The sequence below is a fragment of the Lonchura striata genome, chromosome 22 (assembly GCF_046129695.1).
Source record: "Lonchura striata isolate bLonStr1 chromosome 22, bLonStr1.mat, whole genome shotgun sequence".
Classification (NCBI taxonomy): Eukaryota; Metazoa; Chordata; class Aves; order Passeriformes; family Estrildidae; genus Lonchura; species Lonchura striata.
The window spans coordinates 7,174,651-7,197,656 of record NC_134624.1 but is presented as its reverse complement, the minus strand read 5'-3'; the positions used below and the strand labels follow the sequence as shown (position 1 = coordinate 7,197,656).

The 23,006-nt window shown below is 39.2% G+C and overlaps 1 protein-coding gene across 1 annotated transcript in view; it reads left to right on the top strand.

The window, feature by feature from the left end:
* The window catches only part of MED27 (mediator complex subunit 27), an 84,285-nt gene that overhangs the window by 43,596 nt on the left and 17,683 nt on the right, over nucleotides 1-23,006 (top strand). Inside the window, exon 4 of the mRNA XM_021543531.2 lies at nucleotides 13,733-13,826. Within this exon, the coding sequence (XP_021399206.1) occupies nucleotides 13,733-13,826 (94 nt within the window). The remainder of the gene's footprint in view (nucleotides 1-13,732; nucleotides 13,827-23,006) is intronic.

Genomic DNA, 23,006 nt, shown 5'->3' with positions numbered 1-23,006 from the left:
ATGTATTATCCTGTATCCTTTGTGTTCTTGCCTTTAGGTGCTCATTTCAGTGATGGAAGGCAAAGTGCCAGCACATGAAATAATTCCACACAAGCCTGGCTGGAGCCTGTCAGTCTGTGTCAAGCTGCCTACTCTTCTGTGGCCTCAAACTGTTGAGCTCTTTTGCTGATTGTTGTATTCAGTGTTTGGTATTAAAATCAAATGTGCTCTAGGAGTTGCAAAAAAATACCCTACAGTTCTGATGTGTGTTCAGTCAGAATGTAATATCTGTGTCCAAAATAACCCTGTAAAGCTGAGCTCCCCTGAAGCCAAACCCAGCCTTTTCTGCTTCCCTGTTTTACATGCAGAACCTTCTTTCATTTTGGTTTTTGCATTTTGACAGTTGCTCAGCAGAGATGATGCTTTGCTCATGACAGATTTGTGTGTGCCATGTAGACAGGTCTTGAAAAGAGCTGAGCCCTCTTTTTGTGAACCTTTGAGAAGGACAGTTTGAGGGCAGTGGCTGATGGAAGGAGAAAACAGGTATTTTTGAAGATACTACATTAAGTAATAATGTAGATTATAGTAGCCTGCTTAAAAATCCCACAGTGAGAAACTGAGTTAATTGAAAGGAGTGCTACAAGGAAGAGTGCTTGGCATTTAAAGTAACAGTTGCATGATTTTTTTTTTAATCTGAAATTTGGCTTAAAACCAGTTTCTATGTGGATGCTTCCATGATCTTTTCTAGTTTGAAAGTTGCTCTTCATTTAGACAAAAGGTTCCTTCTTCAACAACCTGATTTTACAGCATGGCAGATGATAAGCAAATTTAATGCTTTCTAATCTTAGGTATGCCTAGGGAAGTGAAATGGATTCTTTGACATGACAGAGCAATCGTGGCTCCTGTATCCCTCTTGTAAAATGAGCTTGTGGACAGAAAATGCCAGGTTGAACTATTTTAACATGTGATTATGCTTTTAAAATTAAAATTTATTTTCAGAGCAAAGATAGCAACTTTAACACCACAGACAGAAAATCAATTATAATTTTTGCTAGTACAACTGAAATATAATCTGCAGCTACTAATTTCTTTTTGTTGTTCCACAATTGCTGTTTTCCCTCAGTTTTTTATTAAGTCATCAATAGGGATAAAGATTCTGATATTGTAGCCTGAGTGTTATAATATCCTTCTTTCTGTCCTGCTCTTTTGCATCTCTCAGCAGTGCCATGATTGAATAATCTCTTTCTGTGCTGGCATGTATTAAAGCCAGTTAATTTTTGGTGTCTTGGGCATCACCTTCCATTAGAAACCTCTTAATGCCTCTTAATAAAGTAAACAGTAAACCTCTTAATAAAGTGATCAGTTTGCTTTTGTATTAACTGCTTTGTGAAAGTGTCAGTAAATAAATACTGGATCTTAAAGGTCTGCATTTTGCAAATCTCTCAAATGCCTTCTGCTGAAATTCTCTAGATATCTTAAAATGCTGGTGGGAAGAAGGTACACAGAGAACCTGGTTATTGGATGGTCCTTAGATTTGCAGGTTGTTTCAACTATTTCCTTATCTCTTAACCTGCTCTGGTTTGTTTTGAAGAGTTTCAAGGATGAAGTTGTTTTCTCTCACATAAGGTCTCTCCACTGTTGACTCCTGGTGTTTTCAGATCCTAAATAAATAGTTCATTCCTGTCTCCTGAGTGTGAAGGAGAGGATGTACTGAGAAAAGTTCAGCTCTGAGTGAGCAGAGCCTCTCCAGGTGTCAGGGAGCATTACCTGCTGTAATACTGGGTAATGTTTGTACACACGTGTCCTTTGGGGTTTTTTGTAAACCCTCAAAAAGAATAAAATGAGATTTGTTTTGTTTCCCATGTTTGTTTTTATTTTGCTGTGGCTTACTTCTCACCTCTTGACTCAGCTGGTGGGATGGGGTGCAGGACACCAATCAGAGCAGGGAAGTTCTCAGTGGTGGATGTAATTTAATTTGTTTTGTTCTCAGTTAAGCATTCTCTTCAGCTGCCCCATCACCTCTTTCAGAGTTGTTGTGCAGTGTTTATCTCATTGTGTCTTTTGCCAAATTGCCAAAGGAGGCAAATATTTTGTCTCCTTTTTAAAAATGCCTATGAAGTGCTCTTAAGAATAGGTGCCATTAGATGAATGCCAGTGTAGTTTATGTTTTGAATCCTTTTGAGTCCTTTATGTTTTGGATCCACAGGAAACTTGATGGCAATTAAGCAAAAAAAGTTAAAATAATTATATGGTGAAAGAAAAATCAAATACAGAAATGCACATGTGTACACTGAGTAGTGAATGCAAAGTGAGCATGGCTGGGAAGCTCCCTTAAAACATCTGCAAATTCACTGATTTTTGGGAGTGTAACTGCAGGAAGATCTGTGCAGCCAGTAGCTACCATTGGGTAATATTTCATCTGTTTCTGTAGGGGCATCAGTTTCAACTGGTTGACTCACAGTAGCTATGTGGGAGCTAATTAATCATATAATTTGCTGTCATGTTACTGGGTGAACCTGTATCCTGGTAGCAGCATGAATTTGAGATAATGGTTTCCTAATGATTGAAACAGCCCTAATAGCTCTGGCCCTCGTGCTTGACTTCAGCGTTCCTCTGGTGGCTTTTAGAAAAATCTTTGATGGGAGGTTACCCTTAATGAACGTTCTGTCTGCTAACACAGGTAGTTTGCAGCTGTGTGAATCAGCTACAGCTGAGCCTCTTTCTCTTCTTTATCCAGTATATTTTTAATTAAAACAGCATAATAACATTGCTATATAATGTATGTGTATTCAGTATCAATCTGTTCTGTAGGTTTTATTCTGTCGTGAAGAAAATTTGGGTTGTTTCGTTGGGTTTTTCAAATTTTTAATTGTGTATGGGTTTTCAAACCTTTTCCTAGGAAATTATAGAGCTCTGTATTTGGTGTAATACTTCAGGTTTGCCCAGAAGAGTTTTTAATCAGAAAATTATTGAACACTTTCACAAGAAACCTTTAAGCCTGGACACTATAACTGTGTAATGTAAACAGCTGTCTCAAGAAAAGGAAAAATAGAAACAGGGAGTTTAAAACAGAAATTTTAAAAAAGTAACCTTGCTTTAAAAGACACTGTCATTTATCACCATATTTTAAATTGTGTGTGTGTGCAGGGAATGTCTTTAGTCAGTGTAAAAATCTAATTAAATCTCATGGCAGTGATTTAGAGCTGACCCTCTCTTCATTGGAGCATCTTTTTAGAATAATAAACCACTCCCTGCTGAGAGCCACTGGCATTGACAGACAGGCCAGACACTGGGGCTGCTGATCAGAAAGGGTTCAGCAGGCTCGTGTTGTCTGCAGGGTTTGCAGGAAATGTTTTATTGGCCCTTCTCTAGCAGCACTTTTGAGATGTTTGGCAGAGTACAAACCTTGGCTCTTGACCAAGTACAGACCCAGGGACAGGTGGATTATTTTGTACCACTCAGTCACATTACAGTGGTCAGGCTTTAGTTTTTCCTTTTTTAAAGGACTGTGGATGCATAGCCTGTCTTTTTCTTTTTTTTTTTTTTTTTTTTTTTTTTTTAATCTGTATCTATTTACTATTAGAAATTATCTGACAACCTGGAATTTCTTTACTTTGAATAACCAACTTGACATGCCTTAAAGGAATTTGCTCTTCACAAGTTTGGAGCTTGATATTCATGAAGAGGATTGGGAAATGTATTTGGAACTAAGCTAGGCAGTGTTAATGATAATATTTATGCTTACCTTGGGAGATCTTCATTCCTTGGATTTCACTTGGGCACTTTCCTCTCTTAGTCTGCCTACATAAACAGAATTATATTATTTTTTAGTAGGCTGAGCTTTTCTCCCAGATTGCACCAGACATGGTAATTTTGCAAGGCTTATTCTACTTTAAATATATTTGGCATTAATGCTAGCTTAGGTTTTATTTTTTAGGGAAAATCTGCAGGTGATGTCAAGCAATGCAGGTACAGGGCTACACTTCTGAATTTCTGTATTTCTTACTCTGGTACTTGGCTTTAGCCCAGCTCTCAGCCCCATGAAAGACTTCAAACTCCAGCTCAGAGGCTCCAACATTTCAAAAGCCACAGTGAACTTAAAACCTGTGTGATCTCTGCTGGGGCTGCACACGATCCTTGTGTGAGTGGAAATAACAGATGAGAGGGAGTCTGATTACAGGAGTGGGGAAATGGCCAGAAAGGTGCAGTGAATTTCTGCTGTCCCTTTGCTGCCATGTCTGCACTGTGCTCACCAAGCCCAGGAGTTACAGGCATGATGAGCCCTTTCCTTTAACCAACTTTCATGTTCAAGGAGAGTTTTTCTCAGAGTTTCCTCAAGGGAATTCGCCCTCCTCCCCCACGTTGACTTTCAGTGGAAGCCACGCAATTAATTTCCATAAGCCCTATAAAAAATCTCAACCTAAGGAACAGCTTGTCATGCTGGAGGAAGAAGTGATGAAAGCATATTTTTTGTAAAATAGTGTTTTGAAGGGCTTCTCTCTCCTAAATGTTTGTACTGGGAGAGTCTTGAGTTTATAAATGCCTAATTGTTCTTGTTATCTCCAGTTTTTCTACTGAAGTGTGAAGATGACCTTGAAGGAGTCTTTTGATAAACCTCTGAGTTGTAAGATAGATTTTTATCTCTGTAGTATCACAGGCAGATCGAAGTACTTGGTCAGATCATAATTCTGAAGAGCTAAAAACCAGGACTAATTATGAAATTCCCTCAAGAAAATTTAAAGTAAGTGATCACAAAAGTTGAAATGGGTAAAAGCTTGTGTAATAAATTGTAGTGGGCTGCGAAACGTTTATATCTCATCTTTCTTGATTTTTTTTCTTCACCTTTGCTTCCCTCTTAATTACAGAAGAACAAATTGATCTTAAGGATCCTTAAAGGCTGATATCAAGCATCTTAAGTACCCTTAGAACTAATGATATTAAGACTTGCCTTTTCTACCACAATTTGTAATTTTAACAAAAGCTCTAGACCTTGAAGTGGATGATTTTTTGGAGTGGCTGTTTGAACTCTATTGATGAGGCCTAAAATTTGAGTCTTCACTTGCTAATTCTATATCATTTTAGTCATGTGTATAAAATGGTCTGCTCTGCTCTCCTGTTTTGATACATTAGCTATTCTCCAGAGGGTTAGATCCCTGATCTTCCCTTCCTCCCAGCCTCTGGAGCTTGTGATGCCTTCACTAAGTTCAGGGAGTTGATGTGCCTAAGAGAAGTGATCACTGGGATCTCTTCCTGCCAGCAGTGCCTGTCGTGGTCAAGCCCAGTGTCTGAAAAGGTCTAACTGGGCACAACATCCTGTGTTGTTTCCTGTTCATCACTCACTGCACCCAAAGGTAAAACCCTGCTGCTTCCCATAAGTATAGAATAAATAATAGGTATCATGCATCATCTGTTGGTGTTCAAAAAAGGAGGTAAGTACTGTAATTTCTGCTCTGTTGAGGGAGAAATAAAGCACAAAGAAAGAGAGTGAGAAGGCTTTGCTGTTGCAGTAAATCTCCAATAGCAGAGCTGAAAATAACAGGTTATAAAATAATAAATTCTAGCTTGAGAAGGCTGAACTCAAGTTCAGTGACAGTGTGGAGCAATGCATGGTGTCAGGGTCCCATCGGGTGGTCAGTGCACACAGTGGGGCCTTTCCCAGGTGGGAAACAGCCCCACTCACTTCCCTGGAAACCATCCCAGCCCATCCCATTCCCTCGAGGCAGGACTGAACTCTGTGCCTTCCTCTGGGGCCCTTGTCAAAGCAGTGTTTAGTGGGATCAGCATCAGCTGAACCCCCTGTCCCTCCCTGCAGGTCTGGGAGTCAGGAGAGGGGGCTTCACCTCCCAGCACTGACCCAGCCACCCCCGGTGAACCCCAGAGGGTGGGGACATCATCCAGCTTTGGAACACCGTGGGGGACAGCTCTGTGTGTGTGCAAACATTTGTGTTCCTTTTTAAAGGACTCTGGCTTGAGTTTCTCCTGAGGAATTCTGACACATCTCTGCTGTATGGAAATGTGTGTGCACATGCAAATTTAGGCTGACGTGAGGGGCACAAATGTCTTGACAAGTTAGGAATAATTCAAGAATCATCTTTGTAGATAAACACTAATGTAATAATTCTGATTCTTACCCAGGCCCCTGAAAATTACTTCTAGCATTTGTTGTTAATAATAGCAATATAATTATTGTTGTTGTGCAACATCATGTTCCATGAAGTGGAAATATAAACAGTGCATTTGTACTGTGGAGTTTTGGTTCTGAAATTATTTTACCACCCATGCTGAATGGTTAAGGGGAGGGCTGGTTTACCTCTCAAGGTGTGTATAAAGGAGTTAATGCTTTTCTGTTTCATAAAGCACAGACCAGTGCAGGCTCAGGCAGGATCCTGGTGATGACTGTAAAGTAGATGCATGCTTGTTTTGTTAACCAGTTTTCACACATTCTAATATCCATATTCCTCTCATGATTACTGCTGTGAATTAAAGGCGTTTTGAAGAGCATTCCACATAAGTACAAAGAAAGTTATTTCAATACTATAATAAAATAGCCCTGAGAATTAGACTGCAAGGTCTCTGTTTGTAAGTTAAACTTTTCCTTATTAAAGTTATGCTTTTTAAGGTGGTGCACTGGAATTCAGTGTTGTGAAGAGATGTCTTTTTGCTCTGTATTGAAAAATAAATTATGCACTGACAACGTGTGTTTTCAGAGTGTGTTACAGAGCTGTTTGCTCATATTTAATATAAATGTGCAGATGTCCAGAGAGTATTTAATTCAGCAGCAGGTTTGCATTCCAGAAGCTTTTAAGAGGAGAACCTGTGTTCATTTGTGCCATCACTGTCAGCTCAGACCTTTGAGGACATTCCAGGCAGGTCTGCACCACGTCACGTAGCAGTGGACTCACTGAAGAATTCAGAGTTGTGTTTGCTCTATAAACAATGCCGCTAAAGTAACAACATTTTACCATAAACCAATATTTTATTGTTGTAATAGAACGACCCCAGTGTGCAGCATTCCTGGCCCATGATGTGTAGTGCCAGCAGGAATTGTACTGGCACGCTGTGTGTGCAGCCTCACAGGGAGTTGAATCATGAAACTGGTTTAGATTTAAACCAATACTTCTTTTTTTCCTTCAAGCCAGCTCAGTTGTGAGCTCCAGCTCCTCCAGCACAGCACAGCTGAGGGGGCTGAATGCTGTGCAGGAGGGGATGTGTCAGTGCCTTATGTCACTATTGCTGCTGAAGCCTGAAAATTGTTGAATCACAGCCTCAGGTTTCTAAATGTCTTTGTAAATCCAACCCTTAAACACTCTGTCTTGGCTTCTGGAGAGCTGTCCAAATGATTCCGCATGTGTCCTTAAGTACTGCACCAGGTTTGGCCTTTTGTGAGTGAGAAGTGCAGATGGTGAGTGTTTGATACAGCTCTGTGTGCATATGCTTCTGCAGCAGACCACCCTGTGTTTATATGTAAACACTGCTAGACTATTTAAGCACATAACTTAATCTTTTGCATCCACTCAGTAATAAAGCATAATTCCTCTATGACCAAAATAACATCCATAGCAAAGTTGAAAACAGGAGGATTTTTAAGAATCAATGGAAGTCTGCCTTCTTTGAGTTTGGATCTTTCAGTGCTTCCACTCCTCTGAAGGTGGAGTGGAGTGGGTTGCACAAAAATTTTAGCAGATTTGTTCCTTAAGACCTTTGTTCAAGATATCTTAGCAAATCAGTTCCTTGCAGCCCACACTGACTTCTTCCCACAACTGTGGATTCAGGATTCATACTGCCAAGACTCTCCAGTGCTGAAACTCCCTCCTGCTCATCCTGTGGTTTAGCCCCAAGACTGAAGAACTGTGCAGAACTCAGATTTGCTCCTTCTGCACTCACCTCACCTCCTGGTAGTTACAAGTCAGATATTTGAAAGAACGTTTTTCCTTTGTGATATAGCATGAATAAAGATTTTACAGCGGGAACAGAGGCATTTCAGGAGTAGCAGAGACCAAGTCAACGTGCAGATGAGAAGGGAAGAAAAAGATGAGCCAAGAGGATCCTGGCTGGAATCTTCCACCACAAGAAACTTGGAAATTGGGTGAGAAGAGAGAGGAAACTGCTGAAACAGTTTGTTCAGAAAGGACAAGAGGACGGTGTTAACAACTGTATGAGAAAACAGCCTGGCAAGGAAACTCATAGCTGGAGGAGAAGTTGTTCAAAACAAGAGAGTTTAGTACCGGAGCCAGGAAACCGTGAGCATTTTATAGAGGCTCTGCAGAAGTGAAAAGCAAGAGCCTGTGTTAACAATAATAATGAAAAAAATTTCTACAGAACCTGTGGAATTTGGGAGAGGAGGCAGAGACTTCCAGGATTGTTGTACAGATGTCAGGGATGGTGCCAGCTGTCTAATTTAGTCTTGAGATGTGAAGTCGCTTTCTCAGCGTGAGTGGTGTTGAATTTCTTTTCACGCTCTTCATTGCCTATCCAAGCAGGAAGTGTTATCTCACCAGAGCTGGCAGAGGTCACTGTTTTAATAACTATTGTTAATTGATGCTTCTGAAAAGCCTTCTATCAACTTGAATTTGCTACCTGCAGAGACTTGCCTAGCAGGTAGCTGAATCAAATTAAAACTTAAATTCCGTGATGAATAAATCACACTAGAACTGTGGTTACCCTGTATGTGTTAAAATATACTATTTCTCCAATCAGGCTGCCTGAAAACTATTAAATCTCTTTGTAAATCTACAATATTTTAAATTCTGCTGCTGCTAAAGTCTTGAAGTTGTATGTTGAATCTTGGTTCTGCCAAAAATAGCTGTTCCATAGGTCTTAGAATGAGTGCTGGCAAATGCTGTCCCCCAGTGCCACCATCAACCAACCCAACATGTGCAGCAGGGCCAGCTCATGCTTCTGAAATATCACACATGTGAAAAGAAATTATTAACTGGGTTGAAAATATTAACTGAAAGCCAAAAAAAAAAAAAAAAAGAAATTAAAATCTGTGAGCAAGTAAATACTGTGCTAGTAAGTGAGAGGATGTGTGGAGAGTTTCCCCGGTTGCTCTCCAAAATATCATGAATCCAGATTTGATGGAATTGTAGAGTTTATTTTTGTCTTACATGTGATGTTTTCTGCTAAGTGTATAGGAAAGATTAACTTCTTTCATGTTACAAATTTGTGGTTTTACTCCTTTTCTCTTTATCTCCATCTTCCCAAGATCACTTAGCAAAATTTTCTTTCTTCAAAAAGAAAAGTATTATTAGTACCTATATTTCTAATTTTTGAATTGTTGTATTGGGTGGAAAAAATGAACAGCATGCAAGTGAAACACTGTGTGGGAAAAATGCTATTCAAGTCTTGTCTAAGCTGTTAAACATCACACTAACACTGGATTGCTGGATCTAATCCAGTAAAAATAAAAAAAAATTAAAAAGAGAGGTCACATTAGAGAGTGAAGCCATCTGTCCAGTGTGGAATTGAAAGGCATTTATAATGAATTACTTTCCTATATTGCTGTCTTTTGGGGGGCCTTTGTGTGAATCAAAGAGATGGTACAAGACCATTTATCTACAAAAATGGTTCCTGAATTATTTCTACGTTGTCAACCTGATGTTTAAGCATGAAACTTCTCAGTGAGTGTTTTGCATAGATAATTAGGCCTTTCTAAACAGTATTTTCTAACTGGCTTCAAAGGTGTCTTCTGCATGTCCCAGGCATTGTTTCTCTAATAGGGACTAAAGGATTTTTGTGTATACTTTCTGGGAAAATGGCAGAGAGTTTTTAAATTAATATCTCTATTACTTTGTTCTATTTTTGTTTTCTCTGCATGTTCATAACAATGCTTTATTTGAAGTGTAATATTTTGAATTAATTTAGTCATTGCTGATGTTCATGAAGTAGATTTGTTTTGACTTTTGTATTGTTAATCTGGCACGTTTGTGGAAAAAATAACTCTTCTACATTAAAATAAAAATACTGATTTATAGTGTTGACAGCCTTTGAGAGCATATGATGGACTGGCTGGCTCTGCATATTCAGATGCAAACCCCTGAATGATAGTATTAGCATTTTATAAGTAAAGATTTTGTATCTAAAATTCAATTTTAATACCTCCTGAAGAATCATGAACCTGTGTCATGAAGGAAAGAAAAAGAAAAACTGGGAGGGGAAAGTTGGTACAAACCTGCTGTTGAAGATGTTTTAAAAATTTCCTCCCAGACCAATAAAATTACACTGGGGAAATGGTTTAGTGCTTGATGAGATTTAATGAGGTGGAGACCTGTTGGTTGAGTCTGTTCTTTTCTGAGTAGGATGTTCAGGGATCTGGATTAGGAGGCACACATGGATCTGGATTAGGGTGCAGGTGTTGATGAAGTTACTTAAAGCCTTTTAAATACAATGGGACTAACTCAGGATGTTGCAGTGAGAAGTTGTTAAATGTTTTTTGAGACCTAGGATAGTTCATCATATGAAATTCTGTCTATAAAGAGTTAAAATTCTGTGCTGAAAAATTGAGATTATTTGGTACAGTCTTTTGCAGCCTGGCTTCAGACCTTTTTGAACCACCTTTGCATCCCAGAGAAGCAATAGGGAATTTGTCTAGACGCTCTCTTCAGCCCTTTGTAGGTGGAACAATGCCTGTTCTAGGACATGAAATTTCAGCTTATTTAATTCTGAGAATTCCATTAATTTCTTAAGATGAAAATAAGCCAAATGTCTGAACAAACCTATTGCCATTTGCTTTTCCCCACTTTGTGTTATTTCATCTGGGTAAATGTTCGTTCCAGCCATCATCTTTTGTACGTAGGAGAAAACTGAGATGTGCAAAGGACGTCAGAAGTTAGAAGTGCTTGTTGGCAAAGTAAAATTAGACTTTTCTCCATCCTCAAGTGCTTTGCTTCTCTGAGACTGGGCAAGAGGTTCTGTAACATAAATAAGAACTATCGTATTTTGAGCTAAAACTGGACAGAGATGTGTAAATTTTGTCAGTGCTTATTTTGGCAATGTATGTATTTCAGTTCTACAAAATAAGTTCCAAACAGCAGCTTTTTCTCTGACCCTCTTCCCAAACAGCCTCAGGAGTGCACTTTATCTCTTCTTTAACGTGTGCCCCAGCTTTCTCTGAAGTCATCACCAGTTACACTTTTACATTACTTCACTGCACCTGATTTCTCATGTCCATCCCTTCACAAGATGTTTTACCAGATATCCTCTCAGAAGGGCAAATCTATAGAATTTTGCATTAGATAAGGTTGTTTGCCATTTCGTATTTGATACAATCCAGTCAGGCTAATTGAGTAATTATATGTGTATTTTTGGAAGAATCTTTGTTCTGAGTGCTCAGGAAAGCCTGATGACTAATTGAAAAAAGGCATAGAGGCACAAAGCAATGCTGCATACATCAATGCTCTTTTCTCCTGTTGGTCTGGGATCTTCTCTGACATCCCATTGATTGAGAAGAGAAGGAAAAGGTTCCCTGTGTGATGCTCCTGACAGAGCTGCCAGAGTAAAACAGCACATTTCCTGCAGCACGTGGTTTTCATTTTCCTCCTTCTGTCAACTGATCTATGAAAAGTGGTACAAAATTAACAGGCATCCAAGCCCAAAAAGTCATAGTAACTCACCTTTAAGTGCTTTCAGAAGGTGGTTAATGCAAATCAGGAGATTTCTGCTTTGCTGTATGTGTGATTTCATTTAAAGGGAAGATTCCACAACCCTGTGAATTCCCTGTTCTTACAGTGCTCACGTAGTACAAGGTGACAGTTTGGGTTTGAGTCAGATTTTAAGCCTCATGGTCAAGACAATTTTACATTTAAAAATAATCTCATCTAAGAAAGACTTTGAAGAATTGATTACCTCCAGCCAGTGTGCATCCCATTTTCAAAGGATGGGTGTACATGTCCACTGGGATTTTCAGAAGGACATAAGCAGATGAAGTGCCCACGTCCAAATGTTGTTCACATGATTTAAAATTGCTTGAATTTTCCTTCCTTAATACATTGACTATGCCAGTGTCTTGTTTTCCACAACTTCTTATTTGGTTTAACTTCTTATTGGCTTCAGCTTGGCAAATTGGAAAACTTAAGCTATGCAAAAATCTGCATCATGACATGTTCAGAACCACAGAATCTCTCCTTGCCCGTACCACAGCCAGACATCCCTGGACCCCACATGCAAGAGATTAATTTATTTGCAGGAGTAGTGGCATTTATGAAGCAGAGTAAACTCTCCTGTTGTATGGAATCAGTCTGGGATTCAGCAGTGTTTAAAATGAGTTGGGTTTGTGCCGTCCATGTGTAGTTGGTTCCTCCTGGAGCAGTGTGTGATGTGCCTCCTCTTTCCCAGTGCTGAGGAAATTCTTGGCTTCTGGATGTTTTTGGCTTTTCTTATCAGCAGCAAGTGTCAATGAGTCATTGCAGTGAATGGGGGAACTTTGTACTGCACAATGACAAGTGTGGATTAAGGCTTTTGTGCAAAATTGTCATAACTCATTTCATTCTTTGGTTACTTTTAAAAGCTGACTTTACCAGCTGAGGAGGTGGAGCTTTCCTGATTTGATTTTATTTTTTCTGATTGTTTTAATCCTTTGCAAAGAAGCAATTGGAGCATAGCACCTTACTGATGTTCAGGAAGTTTTAGCACTAACATTAGAAATTAATTACTTTGAAGAGCAGGAATTCAACATTTTTTTGCCTTTGTTTAAGCAGATTAATAGGAAATAATTAGCTTGCTTTTTTTTTTTTAAGGTTTTTTTTTTAAGTTTTACTGTTAATCTAACTCAGGTAACCAATTTTTCCAAAGTCTTTTTTTCAAAGCATGTATGTGGTTTAGCATGGAAACAGTTTTATTTACAAATTCATTCATGAATCTGGTTGAGTTGCAGAGTTTGTAAATGGGGACAGATCGGTGCACAGATGATACAGACTGTCCTGGGAACTCTGCTAAAGCAAATATTTGGATTTTAATATGTCCAGAGGAGTGGCTGAAGTGGCATGTCCATGGCTTGGGGTGATGTGTCCTGGGAAACAAGGTCCCTGTAAGGCTCTTTTCAGTGTTAATGGAGGTCAGCTCTTAATTTGATCCCAGGGAGCAGGACAGCTGTGTGCCAGCTCACCTTGGCCTTCAGAAACAGAGATTACACCCAGAAGAAAGGATGTTGTTTTACCTTTGTGTTTGATTGCTCCAGAGAAACATCTGGAATTTACCAGCCAATTTCAGAGTCACCAGTGCATGAAATAAATTGGAAAGATCCAGGGGAAAAAAAAAAAAAACACCCCTAAGAATCATCCAAAGACTTTGATAAAACCTGTATCTGTTAAGTTTATCAAAGAGAGAGTAAGGACATGACAGCCTGTGAATTCCTACACTGGAAGAGTAATTGTAATCATGTGTCCTTCAACCCTCCTGAGGAGAAAGTATAGAAATACAATGCAGGAGTTTGCAGCTGACAGATTTGGACTAAAATTTAAGAGTGCATGTTTTTAAGGGCAGAGTAATTGATTTTCAAAACAACTTGCAGAGAACTTCGGTTTGTTTCCTCTTATCAATAACTTTTTGAATTATTGCTTGCATGTGGTTTCAAAAAATACGCAGGTATCAGAGAGAAATTGATTCAGGAAAGACCCATGAACAGGGTTAAAAAGGATAAATTTTGAAATGATAATTCCTAAAAAGGATAATTTTTTTTTAAAAAGCACAGTTTTTATAATCTGAGTGTGAGAGAGAGAGCCCCTGTGTTAATGCTGCTCTTTGGTTTGGTTGGTAGATACGTTGATGATGTGATCAGTCGGATTGATCGGATGTTCCCTGAAATGTCCATCCAGCTCTCCCGGCCAAATGGAACCTCTGCAATGCTTCTGGTAAGCTGAAACATTTAATCTCGAGTTGATTGTCTTCACAGGCTGAATTACTGTCCCAAAAATGCAGGTTATTAAAGATGGTTTTTTCCCAGAAACATATCATTCTTCATTTGCCACAGCAATGCAGCATCTTTCTTGCTCTTAGGCAAATAAGTGATAAAAATAATTTCCCTTTTAAACAGAAGATCTATTGCTTTATTGTTAAATGTGATTGTAGAAATATGAGCACAAAACTTAAATATTCACTGTGGGTTTTGGCAGACTTGCCAATGAGTGAATCTTAATCATGATAATTAAGAAGGAAGAGAATGTTGTGAAGAAGAAAAGAAGAAGGAAACCAATATGATTTGAATTTGTTCACATTGCTCTTGGGTCAGTGAATTTCTGTTATATGATGAAGTTAAGAATTTGCCTTTGAAGTAAATGAGCAGTAAAGGCTGGATTTGAGATAAACAAGTCCAATACATTCAACTTATTTCTGCCTGACCAAGCAAGACTTCATTGCAGAGGAAGCTATTGTTCACATCCATTTTTACAGGCAGCTGTTGTGCTTACAGCAGAAGAAGTCTTCAGAGCTCTAAGACTTTAAGTGGAAGAGGTGTGGCAGCTGGATGCTGATTTCCTTCTAGGGAAAGGCAGAAGTGACATATTTTGCCAAATTTTAAATAAAACTAGAAAATATACCACATACATAGATGAAGAACTGTGGCCAGTTCAGTCTCTTACATCTCACATTTCTCATGGAAATTTCCCTATAGCAACTATTGCTGTGATTATTTTTAATGTTTAAGTATTTTAAGTGTATTTTGTTTTAATTAATCAACTGTCTAACATCTCATTATTAACTTTCTTTGAACAGCCACAAATTCACAAGAGATTAACTGAGTCAGAGGTTAAAATAAACAGCTGGCATTAAAACATTTAATCTGCAATTGTTGGATTCACCAAGTGGAAAAATATATTCCAGAAAAGAATGGAATTCATCAGTGCAGTCTTAAGAAGTTTTAAGTCTTAAAAGTTTTTGCAATTCCTCTTAAGCTGACTTTGTGTTTTATCTGGTTTTCTGTAAAAAAAAGTCTGGTTTTGCTTCCCTACTTTGAAACGCTTTCCATTTCTTGGAGCCCTTCTTTGCATATTGAAGTACCTTTCACTTTTGGTGGTTTTTTGAGGTGGTCAGGAAATAGATGATGTTTTTCAAGACTCGGGCACCATTAGGAAGTAGGGTAAATTATCTTGGATGTGACTTCCAAGGAACAAGGTTGGGTGGTAAGTAAAGGAAGTGCCTTTCACCAGCAGCAGTAACTGAGTGAATTCCATGTGGCAGTTGCTCTCTAAATCAAGGACATTTTTGTTTCTACAAGATCCCAACCCCATGTTGAACCAGTGGTGTGCATATTTTCCTTGGATCAGAGATCAAAAAGATTGTTTTTAAAGTATTTTTGTGTGTGATTGTGTGATGGGTTTATCATTTTTGCTTTTAGCCAGGTTTTCCCTCTTCCCCATCTGTCTCAGTTGATGTTGCCAATATGGCACTTTCCATCTGGCCCTGACTGCTACAAAAGCTTTTGCTGTTTTCAGCCACAGATCCTTCAGTGAAAAAGGTGCTGAGGGATGGGCAGTGTGAAGAGCACCTCCCCCAGAAGGAGGGAGGTTTCTTCAGCACTTGTGATTTCTCACTCTGAGCTTAGCCCAGGTTACATCTGGAGTTGCTCCCCTGCAGCAGTGTGGTTTACCTCAGTGCCAAAGGCTCCACATAACGTTCATTTTATCAAAATATTTCACAGCCAAACTGTTTGCCCAGAGTTAATTAACTAACTGTATAATCTCAATCCTTGGACTGTTCATAGCACACCTGGTGTCTTGGGAAGGTCCTTGATGCAAAGGTCTGATTTTTATAGGATCTTTAAATACAATCATTCCATCTAACAGAGAAAACCCGTGTATTCACCTTCAAAGGCACTGGTAAGCACTATACATACCTTAAAAACATGTAAATGATTGGAAGGAGATGGGGAAGAAGGGGAAAAGGGGGTCTGGGAGACTCTTTGAAACTCAAGGAACGTTGGAGCCTATGCCAAACAAATTATCTTTAGGAAGAAGACCCAAGAGGGAAAGTTTCAACTCTACAACTTCATGTGCACATGGAAATCTGTTTATGTCCTTAGCTGTAGAGGTGGGACCTGTACCACTAAGATCCATCAGGTGCTGCAAGAAGATGTCTTTCTCTTCAAGAAGAACAAAGAGCTGCTGGAGGGCTCCTGAGGAGGGCACCCAGAGGATTTGGGGCTGGAGCACCTCTCTGATGAGGAGACACTGCAGAGCTGGGCCGGGTTAATCTGGAGAAGGGAAGGCTGAGAGGGGATCTCAGCAATCCATGTCAGTGTCTCCAAGATGTGTCAACTCAGTGCCAAACTCTCTTGAGTGGTGCCCAGTGACGGGAGAAGGAGTTGCAGCCATAAACTAAAAGACACCACAGAAAGTTTCACTTCAGCATGAGGAAGAGCCCTGAGATGAACTCTCTTGGTTAGGGCGTGGTGCCAGTGATGCTGGTTTGTGGGTTTGATCTCTTTGTGGGCCGTTCACACAAGAGTTGTGTCACTATAGGACACGTGAAAGCACGATGCAAGCCGCTGCTATTGCAAGGTGAAAAAGAGGAAGTTTATTTTCTGACTCCAGCATTTATACTTTTCTAGAGGTGACAGTGGATTGGAGGGTGAATGTGCCACCTCTCCAATGACATTGGACAAATTACCAGTACATCAAGTTTCTCCACCTCTATGGAGGAATGCAAAACAACAGATTGTTTACAGAAAGTTGTGTGAGAAAGTTCTCTACAAGGATGTAAACTCAGAGGGCTTTAGAAAATCTTAAGAATCAGGGCAACAGAGTTGAACCCAGTGATCCTTGTGGGTTCCTTCCAACTCAGAACATTCTGTGATAAACTTCTTTCCATGGAGGGTGGCAGAGCTCTGGAAGAGGACCCAGGGGAGGCGTGGAGTCTCCTGCTCTGGATACATTCCAAACCCACCTGGGTGTGTGCTCCTGTGTCACCTGCTCCTGCTGACCCTGCCTTGGGCAGAGGGTTGGATGAGATGATCTCCAAAAATCCCTTCCAATTCTGTCATAATTAGGATCTGTGTGAGCCTGTTGGTCAGACTCTGCTGGCGAGTAACCCTCGTGCTCAGCTGGGCTCTCCCTGACCAGAAGCTGCAAACTCCTGTGAGAAAAATGAACTGCTGCCTCCAGACAATGAGGAGGTTTTTTAGGCTTTAGATTTATACACAGCAATTGTACCTCATTAGTCTGGATTTATGCTACACAGGCCAAACACATAAATAATTGAAACCTTTCAGAGCTGTGTGAGATCCTCAGCCGATTTTAAAAGCAGTTTATTGTGGCATTTCAAGGTGCTGTTTAATCCCAGTCTTCACTAGTGATTTTTCAATTAATCTTTTAATAGCACTATGTATAAAATAGACTAAACATAGAATTATATCAGCTCTAATAACTGTATAATGCAAAATTAATTTCTAGCAGCAGCACAGGGAACTGAGGATTCCTTAAGGTTTTTGTGAGATTTTGTTGGTGAAATGCCAGGAATTTTAAATAGGTAAACCTTATCTTGTATATTAAGAAAACGTTAACTAATTTTTAATGAATGAAAATACCTACATTTTTTTCATTGAATGATTAGTCATATTCCTAGATAAATTATTTTTCCTACTGTAATAATCAAATTATTGTGTGATTGTTTCACATACCTTGTTTCTATTATCAAAATTCATAATATTTTTTGCATGAAGCATATCCTCTGTACAATTTACTCATTAATAACAGAAATATTTTAGAAGGCAGTAAACTTCAGCCCTACTTTTCCAGCTGAGAAATAGGAGTTCCTGACCATCAAGTACCCAGCCAGTCCTAATTAGGGAAGAAGCTTATTTTCTTATCAATGTCAGGGAACTACTTTGTCTTTAAATTCTTTTTATCCTCAATATTTGTAAAGAACTACTACAGAATTTACAATCACTGGGTAAATATTTTTGCAGATAATGGAATTGTTTTCTGTAATTTGTGTTTCTAAAGCATAATGATATGTATAAGTAACTTCCAACCCAAATAACTGAATTGTTTCTGCCAAACTCAGGGCAGGAATAATGATTTTTTTTTCTTTCCAGGTTATCTTACAAATTTTTGCTTTAAAATTGATTTTTATAGATTTATACTGCTGCCTAGATTTTTAATAGATCTGTCATATAAAAATATGAAGCAAGTTTTTACAGAGTTTTATTCAGTCTCCTTAAAACCAGGCACATTTGCATTTGAACTTTCAGATCTTGTTCCCGGCACTTGCAGCACTCTGGTTGTGTGGCAGTGGGTTGTATTAATTGCAAATAGGCCAGACATCTGTTCCCTGAATCTGAATAATTCCTTGTGTCTCATTGTTTTTTGTTTATTAGTGTTTTACATAAAACCATTATTATTTTTGTTGGGAAAATGGATGCTGAAATTTATTATTTGCCCATTAAGAAAGGCACCAGACTGATTTCTGTGCATGAGCCCCTGATGTTGGAGAACTGGGAGGAGTTAGAGGAGGAATTTGCAAAGTGATTTGAAATCAGTATCGATGTTGTATTGATTGGAAACCATCCAGTGCTGTTATTTCCAAAATAATTTCATATTTCCAGAGTGCTTTGCAGTGTAAACCTTCCTTCTTCCCTGTTGGGTGGTTTATCAGGAAAGCAGTGCTCAGCAGGCAGGGGATAAAAGCAGGCAGGTTCACGGAGGGGATGTGGCTCTGGTGGTCCTGTTTGGTGGCTTGGGCAGATGATTTTTAAGCCTGGAGGATGAATTTTCATTTAGGGATTTACTGCCTTGGAAACAGTAGCTTGGTTTTGGTGTTTAAGGGAACTCTTGGGATGGTGTTTAAGGAGTCACTCCTGAGCTCACAGTGGGACTGGTGACTGCAGTGGCTTCACAGTTTGTGCCTTAAGATGGAGAACCAGCATTTAGAAAGCATAAAAATCAGCATTTAAAGGGCATTAAGTCAGTGTTTGAGGTGACATGGGCAGGGGAAGGATGTCTTGAATTAACAAAGGGTTGGCATGTAAATTGGAAAGTGTTCTCTGCTTGTCCAGTGAAGAATGAGGAAGATGTGGAAGAGTCCTTTCCATTGGGAAAAGGGAACAAGAATAGAAAAAAATAGAGAAAGACTTGTGAGAAATGTCCTCAGCTTTGCTCCCTCCACAGGATTACTGTGCCCAAAGTTCTCAGGTGTGTATTGATATTCCCACAGATTTACATTGTGGAAGATCAGACATAATTTTTCATCCGTGTGAAATTCCTGGTATGCTTTAATTGAGAAGGGAAAAAAGAGACAAAATCCATTTCATCTTCTGTAACAACGCTGGGCTGGTGTGAGTGTTCCCTAAGTGTGACTGGCCACTGGCAAAATCTGTCCTTGTACCTTTGAACAATATTCCTGTGCCAATTTTTTTGCCTTATTAAGAGAAAAGGGAATGTTAGTGAGGGAGAAGAGCCAGCTCATCCTTCATATGGTGGAAGCATTTAAAGTCCCTCATTTATGTTGACTTTTTATCAGGCACTATTGCAATTAGGTTAGACTAATGAAAGGTAAATTCCAGCCCTTGCCTAAAAAAAGAAATCCATGTAAAAAACCTAATTAGTATGTTTGTTTATTTAGACTCTAATGGCTTAATTGCATCTTATCTTGCTATTTACAAATAGGCATCATTAAAGAATAATGAGCATGTGAGGGAAAACGCAGTCATACCAACAGCAGATGAGACATAAAAAATGAGAGGAAAAAAATCTTGTTGAAAGTCTGTGTGTTGGCTTTTTTTTAAAACTTTATTTTTAATGCAAAACCTTTTTTTTTCCAACATATATAAATACGATTTCCATGCATTGTACTGATTAGTAAGAAGGATCTGGGAGTGGGAGGCTGAGCTTATGGCTGGTTCCATGGCAAGGAGCAGGTGTCTGGCCTTTTGCTGGAAATCTGTAGCTTGGTTATATCTCTGGTTGGATGTTGCCTTATTTCTGAGGTGAATAAAAGCCACACACACACTTGTGCTCCTTTTTATAGAAGCGGGGAGGTGCCCATGTTAACTGAAAATAATGTTTTCTTTCTTTTAGCTCTGCATTGCAGAGCATCTGCAGCTCAAATCAGCAGCAAATTCCCTGGAATGCTGAGGGGAAATCTGCAGCTTTGGGAATTTTTCATTTCAAAAAGTATGGGAGCTTGGTGTTGTCAGCATACATTTTCCTGATATCAAACTGAAATAAATTTTAAGAAAGAACATTTGTCAATGTGTTGTTTAAATGGTTCATAAAAGGGCTTTTCACTTGATATTAGTTTCAGTGAAGAGGCAAAATTAAAGGGGGGAATTTCAAACTGTTTCCTCCAGGCAGAGTTCTGGCATGGTAAATTAATTTTGATCCTTTTCATTTTGTAAACTCATGTGGACCCTGATTTTTACTTACTTGGAAAGATACTTTCTTCTTTTATAGTAGTTTTAATTGCTGTTAAATGGGGACCTTTTTTAGCAGTCTTACAAGAAATTATCTAAGTCATTCTCCATGATTATTCTGTTTCCCCCTCTCCCTTTCTTGGCATACTGTGTCTGTCAGATGCTCCTTGAGATTTATCTTGGTGATAGACAAAATATTTTTAAAACTGGGGTATTTCAAGAAGATTTTTATTTTATATGTCTTTGTCAGAAAAGCTGCATAATATTGCAGATTTCAATCAGCTGCCTGTCCTACCTTCTTCTCAGGCTTGCCATTTTAGGAAGCAGGGGATTTATGAATAACTTAACTGTCTGAATTTAGTATACTTCAGTTAAAAGGAAGTTAGAAGTATGTTGTTATTACACAGCCCAAAACAGAAGCTACAGAAGTATTTAGCTCGCAACTGTTCCATTTTCAGCATACAGAACTGTGGGGCATATTTTTTCATTCATATTAATTGAATTTTAAAGTGACCTTGTACATGTATTGATTTGAATTAAAATTTTCTACATCAAGGACGAGTTGGCATATATCCTTCAGGCAAAATATTAAAAAGCCAAGTGCTGTCTTAACAGGATATCGACAGGAGAAGTTGAAATTTAATAGGAACACTTGGCTTAGAAGGGAAATTGTTGCCATTTTGTCACAATTGAAAGGTATCTTTTCTGAACAAGGAAGGAAATTTCTCTTAGTGGGTACCTGTGGAAATGCAGGGACATTTCAGTGCCCATTAAATAGGGACCATTTGGGTGAGTCTGGACCTCCAGGAGAAATCTGCACTTTTGGAGCTTGGAGTAGAACTATCAAATTACTGGTTTACCAAAGCCATCAGTGTTTTATTACCTCCTTTCAGGTGATCTGTAGGGACACAGTTGTATGACTTCGAGTGTAAATTATGTTCCATACATAGATCTGTTCTGAACACAGCCTCCAAGTAGCCAGGTTGAGCAGGGGTTGGAATAAAATGGTCTGCTGAAAAACAGGATCTGTAAAATACAGCAGAGTTGAAGAAAAACATTAAGCCCTGGAAATAGCTATGAATCTTGATTACTAGAGGAAAAAAAATAAAGGCTATTGCATTTGCTGTGCACAGTGTGGAATGTGTTTCACCCTGAAAATAGCTATGGAGCAGAATTCTGGCTTGCACCTCTCACAGCATCCTCCAGTCTGGTGACAGGCTGTTGTTCCTTCTTTGTACTACTACCCTCATTCTTTCAGTGCTCTTAAAACCATGAACTGTAATTTCTCTGAGCTACTCTTTTACAAAATTCCTGCTTCTGTCAGACTTAACTAATGATACAGTCCTACAGAAATCATCTCAATGTCTGGATCTCTCTTCCAGCCAGAGTAAAATCTGCAGGAATCCCTTGTCAGAACAAGAGTGGTACAAAAGAGGGAAGTTTTTTGTTTCAGTTCTAGAGCACTGTAAGAGCTGACTCAGACAACCCAGCACCAACCCAGCCAAAATTTGGATTTCCTGGGTGCCCTCTGTAAAGGGGGAGTGCAGCTGTAGGACCTTTCTCAGGGAGCTCACTGAGGTACCCAGCTAGAGCTGGGTTTCCACAGTTTACACATGTGGCAGACAGGAATTTTGAATTTCTGTGGTCAGGCAAGTGGATGATCAAGATCCTGTCCTGGACATTGTGCAGGATGTGACATTTCAGTGCTGTGATGGATTCTGGAAGTGGGGAGTGAACCACTGGCAGTGTATAAAGTCAGATAACCTGGAAAAGGGCAGGGAGCTAATGCAGGAGCATTTGTGCAGGTAAATCATGTGGGGAGGAGGTTTGAGGCCAGCAGTGAGTTCATTCCAGCAAGCTGGAGTGCCACATAGGATTTTTCACCGTATTATGTTCCACCGTTCACTCTGAGGAGTTTCAGGAACATCCCACACAGGCTTCAGATCAACCTCAGATTTATTTCTACCTGGCAGCAATGGGAGGTGCTGTGAATGCACAATGGAAAGAGGAAGAGGAAGGAAGGGAGCATCAGCTAAAGTGTGTGAAGGTTATGGGGATAGGAAATATTATACAGAAAGCTAGGTCTGGGTGTTTGTAAGGCAGCCTTATCCTTCTTCCATTAAGATTTCTTTTTCTTTAAAATGTCTTCTTTTCCTCCTTTTAATTTTATTATGTGTGGTTGATGCCTAGTGTGAAGTTATAAATAAGAGTCCGTTCTCTCAGCAGACCAATATCCCACTGAAGTGCCAGTTTTAATAAGGCAGAAAAATAAACTGAAAACTGTTAACTCTTAATGTGCTGGCAACTTCTCTCAAAGTTTATTCATTTCCTCCTCTCAGCAATTATGACAAAACTGTGATTCCAGTGGATGATCAGCATCATAGCTTGGGCACCTCTGGGTAATGACTTTGCATTTCTAACTTAATTAATACAGTGCCAGGTGCTGAAATAACTCTGCTAATTTTCTGTATATGAGGACCAACTAGAGAGATCCTGTCTAAGAGTACCCTGTCAAGATACTGCATTTAAACCAACATACACAGCACCTGTTAGCACAACATCATGTTTCCATACTTTTTCATTATTCTGGTGTGTGCATGGCTCAGGCCTTGATACAAGTTCCTGCCCTTCAGCCTTTCAAATTGTTTTCTTCAGAAATTACCCAATCTTCTGACCCACTTTTTTA